The sequence below is a fragment of the Pelophylax lessonae genome, assembly GCF_965119305.1.
Source record: "Pelophylax lessonae genome assembly, chromosome: 12".
Lineage (NCBI taxonomy): Eukaryota > Metazoa > Chordata > Amphibia > Anura > Ranidae > Pelophylax > Pelophylax lessonae.
In genome coordinates, this window is record NC_138779.1 from 221,092,630 (window position 1) to 221,110,306 (window position 17,677).

Genomic DNA, 17,677 nt, shown 5'->3' on the forward strand with positions numbered 1-17,677 from the left:
AAATGTACAAAAAATAAAAAAAATTATCAAAAAATCTATAATTAAATAAAAAAAACAGAAAGATGCCTTAAATTTTCCATGGCGACTTTCATTCCACAAACTCATCGATCGCTGCAGCTGGAAAGGAAAGTTCGACTATTATTGGCTGTCAGAGTTATCACTGGCTTGAATGAGTTGGATCCCCACAGCTGGCGAATGTTCAATATCAGATTAGATCGCCGCGGTTGGCGAGCTGCAAAGACGGTCGATTAGCGTGCCGTACATAAAACTGAGAAACTTTGTATTAATAAAAATATAAATATATTAAAAAAATAAATACATTTAAAAAAATATATAAACAAATTAAAAAAAATATATAAAAAAAAGAAATACATTTAAAAAAGAACATAAATAAATGTAAAAAAAACAGAAAGATGCGTTGAATTTTCCACAGCGAGTTTCATTCCACAAACTCATCGATCGCTGCAGCTGCTGCCACCAGGAAAGTTTGACGATTATTATTGGCTGTTAGAGTTATCACTGGCTGTGGGGGATTCCAGTTGGATTCCCACAGTTGGAGAATGTTCAATATCAGATTAGATCGCCGCGGTTGGCGAGCTGCAAAGAGGGCCAATTAGCGTGTCGTACATAAAACTGAGAAACTTTATATTAATAAAAATATAAATACATTAAAAAAATTAAATACATTTAAAAGATAAATAAATGTAAAAAAAAAATACATTAAAAAAAACATAAATAAAAGGTAAAAAAAAATATAAGTAAATGTAAAAAAACAGAAAGATGCGTCGAATTTTCCACGGCGACTTTCATTCCACAAACTCATCGATCGCTGCAGCTGCTGCCATGAGGAAAGTTTGACGATTATTATTGGCTGTCAGAGTTATCACTGGTTGGGGGGTTTCCGTTGGATTCCCACAGCTGGCGAATGTTCAATATCAGATTAGATTGCTGCGGTTGGCGAGCTGCAAAGACGGCCGATTAGCGTGCCGTACATAAAACTGAGAAACTTTGTATAAATAAAAATATAAATACATAAAAAAAATATATAAATACATTTAAAAAATATATATAAATAAATGTAAAAAAACAGAAAGATACGATGAATCTTCCACGGCGACTTTCATTCCACAAACTCATCGATCGCTGCAGCTGCTGTCACCAGAAGAAAATGTGACGATTATTATTGGCTGTCAGAGTGATCACTGGTTTGGGGGGATTCCAGTTGGATTCCCACAGTTGGAGAATGTTCAATATCAGACGAGCGACGAGCGAAGACGGCCGATTAGCTCGCTCTATGTAACAAAACGGAGAAACTTTGTAACATTTTACCTATTATCGCTATAAAGACATTTTTTTTTAAAATGTATCGAATTGTTTGCAGCGGCTTTTACAGCCTCGCCGATCGCTCCAGCTGCGAGCGGCGTGTAAAACGCGGTTTATACAGGACGACTTTTTACAGCATTTTTTTTTCTCCGTTTTTGTTAATCGCTGATAAGGGACTTTTTTCTTTCCCTCGACGCTCTCTTGGCGATCCTCGCGCTGCGTTCGCCGAGTTATAAATAAGCACGCACTTTTCCAGATGTTGGTACGAGGGGGCGGAGAGCAAATATAGAATCGCTTTACTTCCCCGCTGATAAAAAGATCGCTTGCCGTCAGGAATGCTAAAAAAAAATCTCTTTTATTTCCTTCCCGAAACTCCGCTGGAAGAATCCCGGGCCGCCTAAACGGCGCTGCGCTTGGCCCCTTGGCTGGAGGGGATCGCTTAAAGGCGCAGTGACGTGAACAGAAAAATGAATATAAAGGAGATTCTGTGATCTGAGGAATCGTTGATATGTGTGTCCCTTCCCCGGTCTCTCTGATATTTGTATTACTGTGCTGCCCGCCATTTTTCGGCTCAGGGGGGCTCAGCATTGGCGAGTACGGCATCATGTTTGCTGGACAGGAATTTGGCTGTGCACAGGAAAATATTCCCCCCCCTTTGCTTCTGCACAGTGGGTGCACATTAATAAATAAATAAATACATCTTCATTTAAATTATATAAAATAAATAAAAATTGTGAAGTCCATATATAATCCCACACGGGAATAGCTTCCTCAGTGAGTATAGAAAAGGTTCCTCTCCACCCGTATGCAGACGACTCTACACTCACCAGACTGAATTGACCCCTATTACAGGCATATGGGAAAATCCAAGAATGTCATACATGAGGTCACAGGAATGATTTCAAACCGCTGCTGTCATCCATTCAATATGACAATAGCGTATTCAAAGCTCCAGTGTTGCCATATAGAGAGGGTGAGGAAGAAACACTCTCATGGTGCGGTAAATCAAATCATTTATTTTAAAAAGAAGGTAGAATTGCACTTACATCAAAGTAGACAGGGATCAGCATGTATAGGAATTGCCAATTTGTCTCCAAGCTGACCAAAAATGATCCCTGTCTTCTTTGCTGTAAGTGCAATACAACCTTCTTTTTTAAATAAACGATTTGATATACTGCACCATGAGAGTGTTTCTTCCTCACCCTCTCTATATGACAACAGTGGAGCTTTGAAAACGCTATTTATATACATATTGAAATGGATGACAGCAGCAGTTTGAAATCATTCCTGTGACCTCATGTATGACATCTTGGATTTTTCCACATGCACAATTTGACTCCCTGTACTAGGGGTCAATTAAGTTTGGTGAGTGTATAGTGCGTCTGCATATGGGTGGAGACGAACCTTTCCTATACTCCCTGAGGACGCTATTCATGTGTGAAACTATATATGGACTTCACAATTTTTATGTATTTTTTATCATTTAAATGAAGACGTATTTATTTATTTGTCTAAACCGGCAGTGATGTCTTTCGATTTCACAACCGGTTCCCTACTGCGCATGTGCAAAGTGCGCTGCGCTTTCTAATTGGCCCAGCAGCGGGGGGAGGAGGAGGGGGGCCGAACGTCTGAGAGACGGCGCCACGGCACTGTCTCCTGGGAGTAAGGAAGGGTTCCTGTCAAAAACCGGTACCCGTTCCCTTCTCCCCCCTGAAAGGTGGCAAATGTGGCACCGGAGGGGGCAGAAAAGCAGGTGAGCGGAAGTTCCTCTTTTGGGTGGAACTCCACTTTAACCCTTTGATCGCCCCTGGTGTTCTTCAGAAGCCAGTGTGACAACGCAGGAGCGAAATTGGGAGACGGGGACAGAGCGTTGTCACCCTATAACAGGAAGTTCCTGAACAAGGACCTCCATATTAGGCTCACAGGGGGAGTATTTTTGTTTTATAAAGGCGTGTCCTTGATGCAAATCAGCACCCATGACTCCTCCTCTTTTCTGCAGAGAAGGACGCCTACCAGACAGGGTCTGTCTGATTGAAGGCAATGCACTCTTCACAAGGCAGAGGTTTCATTTATATGCTGTTTTTTTATTGCTGTGCGTCCCCACTGGAGGGATTCACCCGCTTTATTTGTTGTGTCACCAAGAAAAACCAACGGTTTAGACCGCATTCACATTGATCTGACTTGGACCGCAACTTGTCAGCCTGACAAGTCGCAGTCCATCACGCTCCCATTGTGTAGTACAGGAGCCGTTCTAATAGGAGCGACACAAGTCCCTCCGACTTAGAAAAAGGTTCCTGTACTACTTCGGGGCGACCTGGATCGACTTGCATAGACATTCATTTTATGAAGTCCGTGCAAGTCGTGCCGAAGTCGCGCTACACGCGACTTCACAGGTCGCCCCCTAAGTCGGATCGCCGTAGTGTGAACCGACGCTTAGGGTTGTCATCTGAACAGGAAGGAAATCTTCCAATGGGGGACAACTAAGAGCAATTTCCTTTAACTTCCTTTTGTGTCTCCCTTGACAGGAAATGAAGGCAAGGGTCAATCCACTGCTGACTCCATTCAAACTAAAGACGGTCTGACTGTAGATATCAATTAAAAGGTTTATGAAGGTTGTCACACAATTTCCACGTAGAATCCAATAGCTGAAAACTAGACATGTGCGATTCATTTTGTTCCGAATCTAAATTCGGACACGTTTTTTGTTATTCGCAAATTCGAATGTATCCGAATTCCAAATCACAAATGTAAACATATCCTCCAAAATAACTAAATTCCAATTTAAATTCCATTTGAAGTTGATTCAAATTTGGAAACAAGTAAATCTATTGCAATTCTTAGATGTGAAAAATGCAGCAGCCGCATTCGAATCAAAAAAAACAAATTAGAACTCGAATGCCGATTTGAAATTTTCTTAATGCCAATTTTTCTGAATTCGGTGAGATTGAATTTGATTTACTCAAATTCAGAAAATTCAAATCAAATTAGAAAATAATTAAATAAAACGAAACAAAACAAATTCTGAAAACGAATTTAACGGATCAAAACAAAACTAAATAAATGTTATCGTTCTGCACACGTCTAGTGAAAACCTTTAGGGTCCCATTCACATCTGTGTGTTGCATGATGGCGCTTTTTTTTTCTCCACGTTTTCCCGCGACGCGCATTGGGCAGCCTAAATATTTATTCTAGGTACCCTACATGTGACAAACACGCCACCTTTTTCTTGGTGAGCTTGCGCGTTTTTCACCATTCCATGTTTGGGGTGCCATTGGCAAAGAATGCGCCACCAGCGCGTCACGCGTTCTGTGAATGGAGCCTTAGAGATCAGGACGCTATCAGATCCGCAGTCTTTAGGAAGCATTGGAGCGCTCCTGGGGTGGGGGGTTCTAGCGAATCTGTGGCGGATGGGGCTCGCAATGAGCTCCACCCCCCCGGTGGGACTCTCGGCTTTCATATAAACGTGATTGTTGTTCTTCTCACAGCTGGGGATCACTTATCACCGAGCGTCCCGAGCCGGGACCAGCACAGCTCCGCCACCCCCAGCACAGCTCGCCGATTTATGGCTTCCCTCCCCCCCCCCTGTTATTTTTATAGATGCAGATGTGAAAGTGATCAGCGCCGTGTACACTCCCAGCGCTGTGCGTTTATGTTTTATATATCCTCTGCGTACACTTAAAAAAATATATATATATACACACACAATAAATAAATAAATATATAAAAATAAAAAAATAAATATATACAAAATATATACAGTATCTCCCAAAAGTAAGTACACCCCTCCCATTTTTGTAAATATTTTATTCTATCTTTTCATGTGACAACACTGAAGAAATGAGACTTTGCTACAATGTAAAGTAGTGAGTGTACAGCTTGTATAACAGTGTAAATTTACTGTCCCCTCAAAATAACTCAACACACAGCCATTAATGTCTAAACCACTGGCAACAAAAGTGAGTACACCCCTAAGTGACAATGTCCAAATTGGGCCCAAAGTGTCAATTTGGAGATGGTTCCAGTAATCCATGTGCTTAGTCTGCTTGTCTTCAGCAAACTGTTTGCGGGATTTCTTGTTCATCATCTTTAGAAGAGGCTTCCTTCTGGGATGACAGCCATGCAGACCAATTTGATGCAGTGTGCGGCGTATGGTCTGAGCACTGACAGTCTGACCCCTCCCCCACCCCTTCAACCTCTGCAGCAAAGACCTATTGTTACTTGTGTGGGTCTATTGTTGATGGGTGATGTATTGTTGCTGAGGGGTGGTCTCTTAGTGCTCGGGTGGGTCTAGTTTTGCTGGGGGTAACTATTATTGCCGGGGGATCTATTGTTGATGGGGCATCTATTTTTGCTGGGGTGGGTCTAGTGTTGCTGGGGTGGGTCTAGTGTTGCTGGGTGGTCTAGTGTTGCTGGGTGATCTATTGTTGCTGGGGGGTCTATTGTTGCTTGGTTGGGTCTAGTTTTGCTGGGGGTATTGATTATTGCCGGGGGATCGATTGTTGATGTTGCATCTATTGTTGCTGGGGTGGGTCTAGCATTGCTGGGGTGGGTCTAGTGTTGTTGGGGTGGGTCTGGTGTTGCTGGAGGATCTATTGTTGTTGGGTGATCTAGTGTTGTTGGGGTGGGTCTAGTGTTGCTGGGTGATCTATTGTTGCTGGGTGATCTATTGTTGCTGGGGGGTCTAGTTTTGCTGGGGTATCTATTATTACCGGGGGGATCTATTATTGCCGGGGGATCTATTGTTGATGGGGTATCTATTGCTACTGGTGTGGGTCTAGTGTTGCTGGGGGTATCTATTGTTGCTGGGTGATGTATTGTTGTTGGGGGGGGGTCTCTCAGTGCTGGGGTGGGTTTAGTTATGCAGGGGGTATCTATTATTGCCGGGGGGATCTATTGTTGATGGGGCATCTATTGTTGCTGGGGTGAGTCAAATGTTGTGGGGGTCTATTGTTGTTGAGGGAATGTATTATCGCTTGAGGAAGCTATTGTTTTTGGAGTGGGATCTATTGTTGCTGAGGGGTCCATTGTTATGATCACCACAAAATGATACTTGGTTCTGTTCTCTCTAAAAGGACCAGTACCGGGAGGTGGGTAGTGGGTGGAACCAAGGGTTGGTGCTCAGAGGTGGGTAGGGGGTGGAGGCACAGACTTCCTTAAAAGGGAGGAGTTCCCGCACATACACTATATTATCAAAAGTATTGGGACGCCTGCCTTTACACACACATGAACTTTAATGACATCCCAGTCTTAGTCCGTAGGGTTCAATATTGAGTTGGCTCCGCCCTTTGCAGCTATAACAGCTTCAACTCTTCTGGGAAGACTGTCCACAAAGTTTAGGAGTGTCTATGGGAAGTCCTGCTGCGTTTTTTTTTTTTTTTGTTTTCCTTTTTATCTTGCCGCGTCTTTTTATTTATTCATTGTTTTTTACTTGCTGCGTCTTCTTTATTTTTCTTATTTTTTTGGCTTGCTGCGTTTTTTTTTTTTTCTTTTTGGCTCGCTGCATCTCTTTTTTTTTTTATTTATTTTTTTATTTATTTTGGCTTTCTGCATTTATTTTTTTGGGTTGCTGTGTCTTTTTTTTTTTTTTTTTGTTTATTTATTTATTTTTTGTTTGCTGCTTCTTATTTGTGTGTTTTTTATGTTTTTTTTTTGTTTTGTTTAGCTTGCTGCGTCTTTTGTGCATGATGGTAAAGTCGCACACACAACGCATTGAAAACATGCGGGAAATGTAACATGCCTTTGAAATACGTTTTCCAAGTCACATGTCCATAGTTCTCATAGGCCTGCGGGAAGAAAACGCATGGAAAACGCACATTGCGTCACCTTACGCTTTAACCTAACGCTTTAAAAAAACGTGCTTAAAAATCCGCGCGTGTTTTCTAACCGGACGGCGTGAAAGGGCCCTTAAAAATGGTGGTACGGGCGCACAGATGGCGCTTTGCTCGGTAGGATGTTTCGCATTACGCTCGGCGTGTCTCCGGTTGTGCACAGATGTTACATTCCGTACTCTTGAACCACGGCTTCCCCCCCTCCCCCCCTCCTCCGCCCTCGCTGGCCTTGCGCTTCCCTAAACTCTCGCTGTGGGAGCAGTTAAATTGTTTCCCATTACCGGCGCTCCCTCCGGAGTCGCTCCACCTGTTTTTTCCCCTTTTCACCAATATAAAGAGCGGAAAGTGTGAGCCCAGCGCTGTAATGCGGCGCACGTGTCCTGCCGGGGGCGTCGGGGGGGGGGGGGGGATTTGTCAACCATCTTTGTTTCTGGTAACAATTCACTTTCTGCTTCTCATGCAACCAAGCCGGGCGCCGCTATAAAATATCGCCCTGGCCGCGGTGAAAGTCTCCCGCCGCCGAAAGCAGAGCCCAACTTAAGCCAAAATGATTATTATTATTTTTTTTAATTTTTGTTGGGGGGGGGGGGGAAGAGGTTCAAGTCAGGGATTTATTTCTGTATGTGACCCCATTGGGGAGATTTCCCATCACTTCCTGTACGGGTGACACCAGGACAGAGCAGGAAAGCAATGTGACAGGAAGTGAGGGATCCCTCCAGTAGATGGCAGTAAAAACCTGACAGAGGCGCCGACCCTCCTCCACTTCAACAACAAACATTTCAATTTCAAAAACCGCTGGGGGTGGGGCAATCCGACCTCTCCGGCTCCATTCACATCTGCATGCTCCGTAAAAGTGTGCCCAAAAAAGGCATGGCTGCTTCTTTGGCGCATGTAAACGGGCTGCTCAATGCATGGCACGTGAAAAAAAAAATGCGCAATCACGAGACATGGAGGTTTGGACGCGCCAAACCGCGTGGGGCGGAGCTTTTATTTGGAAAGAGAGCCTGGAACTTTATTCCCGCATTTCTTGCACATATACGACAACCCAAAGAAAAGAATGGCGATGTGTGGGAATGCGCCCGTGCTCGGTCGCACCTGTAGGGCCCGTTTCCAGCATCGCATTTTATGTGCGCTACAACGCAGGAGCAACTAAAAACGCATGAAGAATAAACTACCATTATAACCTAAAAACTCCACATCACCGCAACGCGTTTTCTTTTATTAATCTTCCTTGCTTTGTCTCCTTTTGTTTTTCTTCTTGGCTTGCTGCATCTTTTTTTGATTGATTTTTTTTTTTTTTTGCTTGCTGCAGCTTTTTATGTTTTTCTTTTTGGTTTGCTGCATTTTATTTATTTGGCTTGCTGCATCTTTTTTGTTTTTTCTGGCTTGCGGTCTTTTTTTGTTTGTCTATTTTTTTTTTTTTTTGTGGTGCTTGCTGCGTTGTTTGTTTTGGCTTGCTGTGTCTATTTTTGATTGATTTTCCTTTTTTTTTTTTTTTTTTTGCTTGCTGCTGCTTTTTATTTATTTTTTTGGGCTTGATGCGCCTTTTTTGTTTTTGCTTGCTGTGCTTTTTTTTTTTTTTATGTGGCTTGCTGCTTCTGTTTTCTGTTTTTCTTTTTGGCTTGCTGCATCTTATTTATTTGGCTTGCTGTATCTTTTTTGTTTTTTTTTGGCTTGCTGCATCTTTTTTTTTTGGCTTGCTGTATCCTTTTTTTGTTCTTGCTAGCTGTTTTTTTTTTTTTTTTTTGTCCATTTTTTTTTTTTTTTTGTGGTGCTTGCTGCGTTGTTTATTTGGCTTGCAGTTTTATTTTATTTTTTTTCTTGCTTGTTGCACCTTTTTTTTGGCTTGCTATGTCTCCTTTTGTTTTTTTTTTGGCTTGCTGCATCTTTTTTTCATAGATTTTTTTTTTGTTTTCTTTTGCTTGCTGTAGCTTTTTATTTATTTATTTATTTTTCTTGGCTTGCTGCGCCTTTTGTTTTATTGATTTTTTTTATGTCTCTGTTTTTTTTTTTTTTTTTTTGGGGGCGGCGATTTCTGCATCTTTTTTCGAATTTTGTGTTTTTTCGTTTGCTGTGGATTTTCTTTTTTTATGGCTTGCTGGTCTTTTATTGTTTTTTTCCTTTTGGCTTGCTGCATTTTAAAAAATTATTTTATATATATTTTTTGGCTTGCTGCATCTTATTTATTTGGCTTACTGTATCTTTTTTGTTTTTTTTTTGGCTTGCTGTATCCTTTTTTTTGTTCTTGCTAGCTGTTTTTTTTTTGTTTGTCTATTTTTTTTTTTTTTTTGTGGTGCTTGCTGCGTTGTTTATTTGGCTTGCAGTTTTATTTATTTTTTCTTGCTTGTTGCACCTTTTTTTTTGGCTTGCTATGTCTCCTTTTGTTTTTTTTTGGGCTTGCTGCATCTTTTTTTCATTGATTTTTTTATTTTTGTTTTCTTTTGCTTGCTGTAGCTTTTTATTTATTTATTTTTTTGGCTTGCTGCGCCTTTTGTTTTATTTATTTTTTTGTTTTGTGTTTTTTTTTTTTTTTTTTAGTTTACTATGTCTCTGTTTTTTTTTTTTTTTTTTTTTTTTTGGGGGGGGCGATTTCTGCATCTTTTTTTGAATTTATTTTTGTGTTTTTTCGTTTGCTGTGGATTTTCTTTTTTTATGGCTTGCTGGTCTTTTTTTGTTTTTTTCTTTTTGGCTTGCTGCATTTTAAAAAATTATTTTATATATATTTTTTGGCTTGCTGCATCTGTGCCTGCGTCATGTGCGCGATCGTGGGTCATGGAGGTATGATTGGGGGCCCCAGGGGCCGGCTCACACCCCTTGTGCTGCAGGAAATACGCGTTTTCTTCTTTAGGCGCACGCAGGTGCCGGTTTTTATTAATGGCGCCTCGCACGCATGTACGCGTGTGGAACCACCAAAATGCGTGGCATGCCGCAGTACCATGCGGTTTGGCGCTGTGCAATTTGAAGAGTCGTGCCTGCCGAGCAGAGTTGTTGTGTATTGTGACGCCGTCTCCCGGGAAGGGGTTAAGTGTTGCGCCGTGCCCGTGAGACGGAGAGGGCGGATTCCATGCCTGCGGCACATTCCTGGGTGCGCAGTGGGCGGGGCGGGCTGGAAGCTGTCTGGACTTGACGGTGAATTTGCAGGTAATTTACAGCCACGCGTCCGGCCGTCTCCCAACCTGAACATTATCCCCAGACATGGATGGGTGACTCCGCCCCCCTCACATACCTTCCGCTAATACTCATACAGGCCCCTCCCACCGGTCACAGCGCCAAACCTTCCGCTCTCCTCTATTGTTCAACACCTCTGATCAGCTTAAAATAGTGATCAAAAATACGATCGATTGGTCATCAATGTGACCCTGATTATTTGATCGATCAGAATTACGATTCGTTCCCTGACCCGCCCCCAGATGTTTGTTCAAACGATCAGAAGTGACAAGTGCGGCCGATCGATGCAACAAACTCAAAATCGATCTCCAAATGGGCTCCACCCAATAAATAAATAATGATTGATATAAAATGAAATTCAAAATATTAAATATAATATATAAAAAAATGATATATTATTTGTAATATTATACTTATTAGAAAAAAAAAAAAAATATATATATATAGGATATTAGGATATATATATAGGAATTAGATTAAGTCAAATTATGATTTATATATTTATAATTTTTTAAATTTGCTTTACATTATATTTACTATTCAGTTATTAGTACTACATTATAAATAAAAAAAAATATTCTAATGCATATTTATTATATAATATTTTTATAATGTCCGTGTGTTCACAAATGTCTGACACAGATCAGCCCCTGCTGCAGCCTCTCACCTTGTCACTTGCTACAAAGTTACAATGTACAGTCTGATCACTGGGGGAGGAAAGACTGAGGAAATGCCTCCCCCTCCTTCTGTAAAGTTACAATGTACAGTCTGATCACTGGGAGAGGGGAGACTGAGGAAATGCCTCCTCCTCCTACAAAGTTACAAAGTACAGTCTGATCACTGGGGGAGGGGAGACTGAGGAAATGCCTCCTCCTCCTCCTACAAAGTTACAAAGTACAGTCTGATCACTGGGGGAGGAGAGACTGGGAAAATGACTCCTCCTCCTTCTACAAAGTTACAATGTACAGTCTGATCACTGGAGGGAGGGGAGACTGAGGAAATGCCTCCTCTTCCTTCTACAAAGTTACAACGTACAGTGTGATCACTGGGGGAGGGGAGACTGAAGAAATGCCTCCTCCTCCTTCTACAAAGTTACAATGTACAGTCTGATCACTTGGGGGAGGGGAGACTGAGGAAATGACTCCTCCTCCTTCTACAAAGTTGCAATGTACAGCCTGATCACTGGGGGAGGGGAGACTGAGGAAATGCCTCCTCCTTCTACAAAGTTACAATGTACAGTCTGATCACTGGGGGAGGGGAGACTGAGGAAATACCTCCTCCTCCTTCTACAAAGTTACATTGTACAGTCTGATCACTGGGGGAGGGGAGACTGAGGAAATGTCTCCTCCTCCTTCTACAAAGTTACAATGTGCAGCCTGATCACTGGGGGAGGGGAGACTGAAGAAATGCCTCCTCCTCCTTCTACAAAGTTACAATGTACAGTCTGATCACTGGGGGAGGGGAGACTAAGGAAATGCCTCCTCCTCCTACAAAGTTACAATGTACAGTTTGATCACTGGGGGAGGGGAGACTGAGAAAATGCTGCCTCCTCCTTCTACAAAGTTACAATTTACAGTCTGATCACTGGGGGAGGGGAGACTAGGGAAATGCCTTCTCCTTCTTCTACAAAGTTACAATGTACAGTCTGATCACTGGGGGAGGGGAGACTGAGAAAATGCTGCCTCCTCCTTCTACAAAGTTACAATGTACAGCCTGATCACTGGGGGAGGGGAGACTAGGGAAATGCCTTCTCCTTCTTCTACAAAGTTACAATGTACAGTCTGATCACTGGGGGGATGGGAGACTGAAGAAATGCCTCCTCCTGCCTGCAGCAGACTGATGACATCATCTCAGCCTAGGCAAAGTCACTGATTGGAGCTCACCGACGGCTTGTTAATGATAAGAGGCGGAGCTTCCATGTATAATGGGAATTGTCTGTCACATGATTTGCTATAAGGTGTGCATTGTTTGTTTCCTGTAGTACAGTCCTGTAGCCTCTAGGTGGGGGAGGGGGGAAGAGACTGAGAAAATGCTTCCTCCTGCCTGTAGCAGACCGATGACATCATCTCAGCCTAGGCAGAGTCTCTGGGTGGAGCTCGCCGTCATGTCCCTTTTATGGCGATTGGCTGATAATGGCACCAAACTGAATATCAGATTTCCAATCAATAAACGATCGATTTTCCACCCTCAGATACTCGTCGTTATATTTAATGTTGATGATGATGACGATTCTCACGTCAGACTCTCCTCTCAGTTGTAGGTGACGATGATGGTCCGCTTCCTGATTGGCTTCCTGCTTCCGCTAGCGATTTTCGCGGCTCCGCCTCCGATTAACCGGTTGGCCCTTTTCCCGGACAAGAGCGCTTGGTGCGAGGCCAAAAACATCACCCAGATCGTCGGCCACAGCGGCTGCGAATCCAAGTCCATCCAGAACAGGTGAGACCAATGTCGGCCATTATGGCGTGATGACGTGATGACGTCACCGATTCCAATCTCCTGACCTCTGCGCAATCTGATTGGACAGATACAGAGCGCTGTACAGTGTGCGGGAGACGGGATTGGGTGACGGATGGATGGATGGATGATTTTGTTGGGTCCTGACTTCGCTTTCATCTGACCCCATACATTATCAAACATGTGCAGCCCGATTTGTTCCCAATCGAAATTAAGACAAATATCTAATTATTCGGATGTATCCGGATTTCCAAATTACAATAGTAACTAATTTAAACCAATCCGAAATTAAATTCGGCTGAAATTCAAATCGCTAATTTTGCAAATTGCATTTGAAAATGTATTGTAAAGGATTTTTAAATCAAAATTAGAAAAGAAGAATGGAATAAAATAGAATAGAAAATAAAGGATCAGAATAGAAAGGAATAGAATAAAACACAACAGAATAGAAAATAAAATAGAATCCAATATAATAGGAACTAAAGGAAAGTAATATAAAGGAATAGAATATCATAAAATAAAAAATAACATAATAGAAAATAAAATACAAAAGAATAGAATATAAGATAAGATAAGGGGATAGAAAAAATAGAATAGAAAATAAGGGAATAGAAAATAAAACAATAGAAAAGAATAGAATTTAATAGAAAATAAAATAATACAATAGAAAATAGAATAGAATACAAAAGAATAGAATAAAAAAAATATATAAAATAAGGGCATAGAAAAAATATAACAGAAAATAAGGGAATAGAAAATAAAACAATAGAAAAGAATAGAATTTAATAGAATATAAAATAATACAATAGAAAATAGAATAGAATACAAAAGAATAGAATAAAATAAAATAGAAAATAAGGGAATAGAAAAAATTGAATAGTAAATAAGGGAATAGAAAATAAAACAAATAGAATTTAATAGAATATAAAATAATACAATAGAAAATAGAAAGGAATAAAATAAAATAGAAAATAAGGGAATAGAAAATAATAGAATAGAAAATAAAACAATAGAAAGGAATAGAATAGAAAATAATAAAATAGAAAATATAATAGAATACAAAAGAATAAAATAGAATAGAAAATAGGGGAATAGATTTGAGTAGAAAATAAAACAAAAGAAAATAATAGAATAGAATAGAAAATAAAGGAACAGAATTGAAAGGAATAGAGTAAAACACAATGGAATAAAAAATAAAAGAATAGAATCCAATATAATTGGAACTAAAGGAAAGTAATATAAAAGAATAGAATATCATATAATAAAAACATAACATAATAGAAAATAAAATACAATACAATACAAAAGAATAGAATATAAGATAAGGGAATTGAAAAAATAGAATAGAAAATAAGGGAATAGAAAATAAAATAGAAAAGAATAGAATGTAATAGAATATAAAATAATACAATAGAAAATAGAATAGAATACAAAAGAATAGAATAAAATAAAATGGAAAATAAGGGAATAGAAAATAAAACAATAGAAAAGAATAGAATTTAATAGAATATAAAACAGAATAGAATAGAAAAGAATAGAATAAAATAAAATAGAAAATAAGGGAATAGAAAATAATAGAATAGAAAAAACAATAGAAAATAATAGAATAGTAGAAAGTAAATTTAAATAAACGAAATTATTTAAATATCGAATAAAAAACGAAAAACTTCGTACACATAATCTGAGGGCGGCTTGTCTAAACAATCCATCCATTCTTCCTCCAATCAGGAGATTGTACAATCAGATTGGAAGGTGGGTGTTCCTTGTTGGGGATTAGCAATCGTTGTTTGATTGGATTTGTCTGATTTCAGGGCGTGTCTGGGACAGTGCTTCAGCTACAGCGTCCCCAACACCTTCCCGCAGTCCACCGAGTCCCTGGTGCACTGTGACTCCTGCATGCCGGCCAAGTCCATGTGGGATGTGGTGAGTATATTGGCCAGCTTGGCTTCACTGGCTACATGCTTGTTTTAAAAGTTTAGCAATGACTCTCTGTGTAATGGCAGGTCCCCTTTAATGAAGATTAGAGGCAGAATAAACTTTCCTTCATCATTTACTGCAAATAAATCCCAAATCTTCATCCATAAGGGGGCGTGTCCTAAATATGTGTACATAAGGGGGCCGTCCTAAATTTCTACACATAGGTGTGCATCTAACATTTTCTTATATTAGGGGTGTGTCATAAATCTTCATACATAAGGGGTGTGTCATAAATCTTCATAAGGGGGTGTGTCCTAAATTCTCATACATGAGGGGGAGTGCCTTTAATCTTCATAAAGGGGTGTGTCCTAAATATTCATACATAAGGAGGCGTGTCTTAAGTCTTCATGCATAATGAGTGTTTTATAAACCTTCATACATAAAGGGGCGTTTCTCAATTCTCCATATATGAGGGGTGTGTCCTAAATCATACATAAATGGGGTGTGTCCTAAATCTTCATACATAAGGGGGTGTGTCATAAATCTTCATAAGGGTGTGTGTCCTATATTTTGATACCTAAGGGGGAATGCCTTTAATCTTCATAAGGGGTGTATCCTAAATCTTCATACATAAGGGGCGTGTATTAAATCTTCATACATGAGAGGTGTGTCCCAAATATACATAAAGAGGGAGTGTCTTAAATCTTCATACATAAGGGACATGTCATGAATCCTCATACATGAGGAGTGGGTCCCAAATCCTCATACGTGAGGGGTGTGGCTATAATCTTCATATTTGAGGGGTGTGTCCTAAATCTTCATACATAAGGAGGTGTGTCATAAATCTTCATAAGGGGGTGTGTCCTAAATCTTCATACATATGGGGGAATGCCTTTGATCTTTATAAGGGGGTGTGTCCTAAATCTTCATACATTAGAAGGTGTGTCTTAAGTCTCCATACATAAGGGACATGTCATAAATCTTCATACATGAGGAGTGTGTCGTAAATCTTCATACATGAGGGGTGTGCCTTTAATCTTCATACACATGGAGGCGTGTCAAGAATCTTCATAAGGGTGTGTGTCCTAAATTTTCATACATAAGGGGGAGGGCCTTTCATCTTCATAAGGGGGTGTGTCCTAAATCTTCATACATAAAGGGGCTTTCTTAAATCTCCATACATGAGGGGTGTGTCCAAAAAATCATCATACATATAGGGGGCATGTCCTAAATCTTCATACATTGGACATGTCATAAATCTTCATACTTTACGAGAGATGTGCCTATAATCTTCATACATAAGGAGGCGTGTCATAAATCTTCATACATAAAGGGTTGTGTCTTAAACCATCCTCTTGCCCCTCCCTCTGCAGGTGACCCTGGAGTGTCCGGGGAACGAGGAGGTGCCGCGGGTGGACAAGCTGGTGGAGAAGATTCTGCGTTGCAGCTGTCAGTCCTGCGGGAAGGAGCTCAGCCAGGAGAGCGCCATGTTTAACGTTTACCTGAACACGGCAGAGGAGACCCTCTCACCGGCTGAGAACATTGGCCGCCACCAGCACCACCAGGAAGAGGAGACGCCTCCCACGGCCCAACGCGACGGCGAGAGCGAGGAGTAAGCCGCCCGCCAAGCTCGAAAGACTTGTGCCCACGTGGCTGGGCGGTCCGCCATGGCCAAACCGACGCCAACATTCCACGGACAGAGACTGCAACACGCCAAATCTTGTAGGCCGAAAATAAACTTGGCTCCCGGCGAGACCCAAATGAAAGAATAAACATTGTTTCCGATTCCTTCCCATCCCCCATCATAGCAGGAAACCTTTTTTCGTCAGTTCTTTGTGCAGAATCTTCTGTTGGTTGCACCATTGTCCCCCAACTGCAACGCCATGACGTACGCCAAGACCTGAACCTGTCATACCAGGCGCCTTGAAATCTACGCTTCGTGCTGATTGGTTACGTCAGTCAGATGGTGGCGTGGATCTCCCAGTTACGTCAATCAGGTCTTGAATTGGAGCTCCACCCAAAAAAAAAAACAGAACGTTGGCCGGCAAGAGCTGCAATGGGCTGTTGGCTTGAGGTCATCAAGATGGAAATATAAGACGGGTGTTTAGATGTGTCCCATGCTCTTGTGGCTGAGGGTTCGAGGCCACACCCCACTTTCGATATCTGGCCTCGCAATTGGTTGGCAAGGTTGTGTTGACCAACAATGAGGGTTGGGTCCAGGCTTTCCACCACTGCATCCTCCACTCTACAAAGGTTCAAACGTTCTTCTCCAGGTTCCATATTTCCTGCCTGATCAATTAATTTAATGTGACCATAGGAAGTGCTGGAACTCAGGGGTGGTCCTACCGGTACTGCTGCTGTCCAATAGTATTATAAGGATGATGGCTGCTTACTGGGTGGGCACACCCCTGAGGAATCCCACACCTTCCTTGGTTCTTAGTGTAAAAATCTAAAAAATAAATCTAAAAAAAAGATCTAAAAATGGAAACACCACACGGCAGATTCATAGTCCAGATACAATTTTATTCCATGGTAGGATCAAAGGTCAAAAAGAGGAAGCCGATGCGTTTTAGGTCCAAAAATGCCGTCATCGGGGCAAAGAAGAGTAATATATATTTTTCTGTAAAAAAATAATAAAATAAGCATTTGAATAGATTTTAATAATTGTAATTAATATTATCTTATAGTATATTCAAATATCCGATCCAATTTTATTCCAGTATAGGATAAAAGCTCAAGTAGAGGAAACCAACGCGTTTCAGGTCCAAAAAAAAAGAAAAAGCTCAGAGAGGGGCAGAGCTAGAACCAGCGAACACATGGGCTGCACTTTCCCAGGCTCAGAGAGGGGCGGAGCTTTTTGACCTTTAATCTTAATCCGACCCTAGACTGAAATAAAATAGTATCTGGATTTTCCCAGGCTCAGAGAGGGGCGGAGCTAGAACCAGAAAACACATGGTCTGCATTTTCCAAGGCTCAGAGAGGGGGGG

General features: G+C 41.1%; 1 protein-coding gene across 1 annotated transcript in view; it reads left to right on the forward strand.

Moving 5' to 3' along the window:
• The window catches only part of NBL1 (NBL1, DAN family BMP antagonist), a 24,853-nt gene extending 8,428 nt beyond the window's left edge, over positions 1–16,425 (forward strand). Inside the window, exons 2-4 of the mRNA XM_082274570.1 lie at positions 12,574–12,755; positions 14,585–14,696; positions 16,064–16,425. Of these exons, the coding sequence (XP_082130696.1) occupies positions 12,586–12,755; positions 14,585–14,696; positions 16,064–16,306 (525 nt within the window). The 5' untranslated portion in view covers positions 12,574–12,585 and the 3' untranslated portion in view covers positions 16,307–16,425. The remainder of the gene's footprint in view (positions 1–12,573; positions 12,756–14,584; positions 14,697–16,063) is intronic.
• Positions 16,426–17,677: the final 1,252 nt, after the last annotated feature.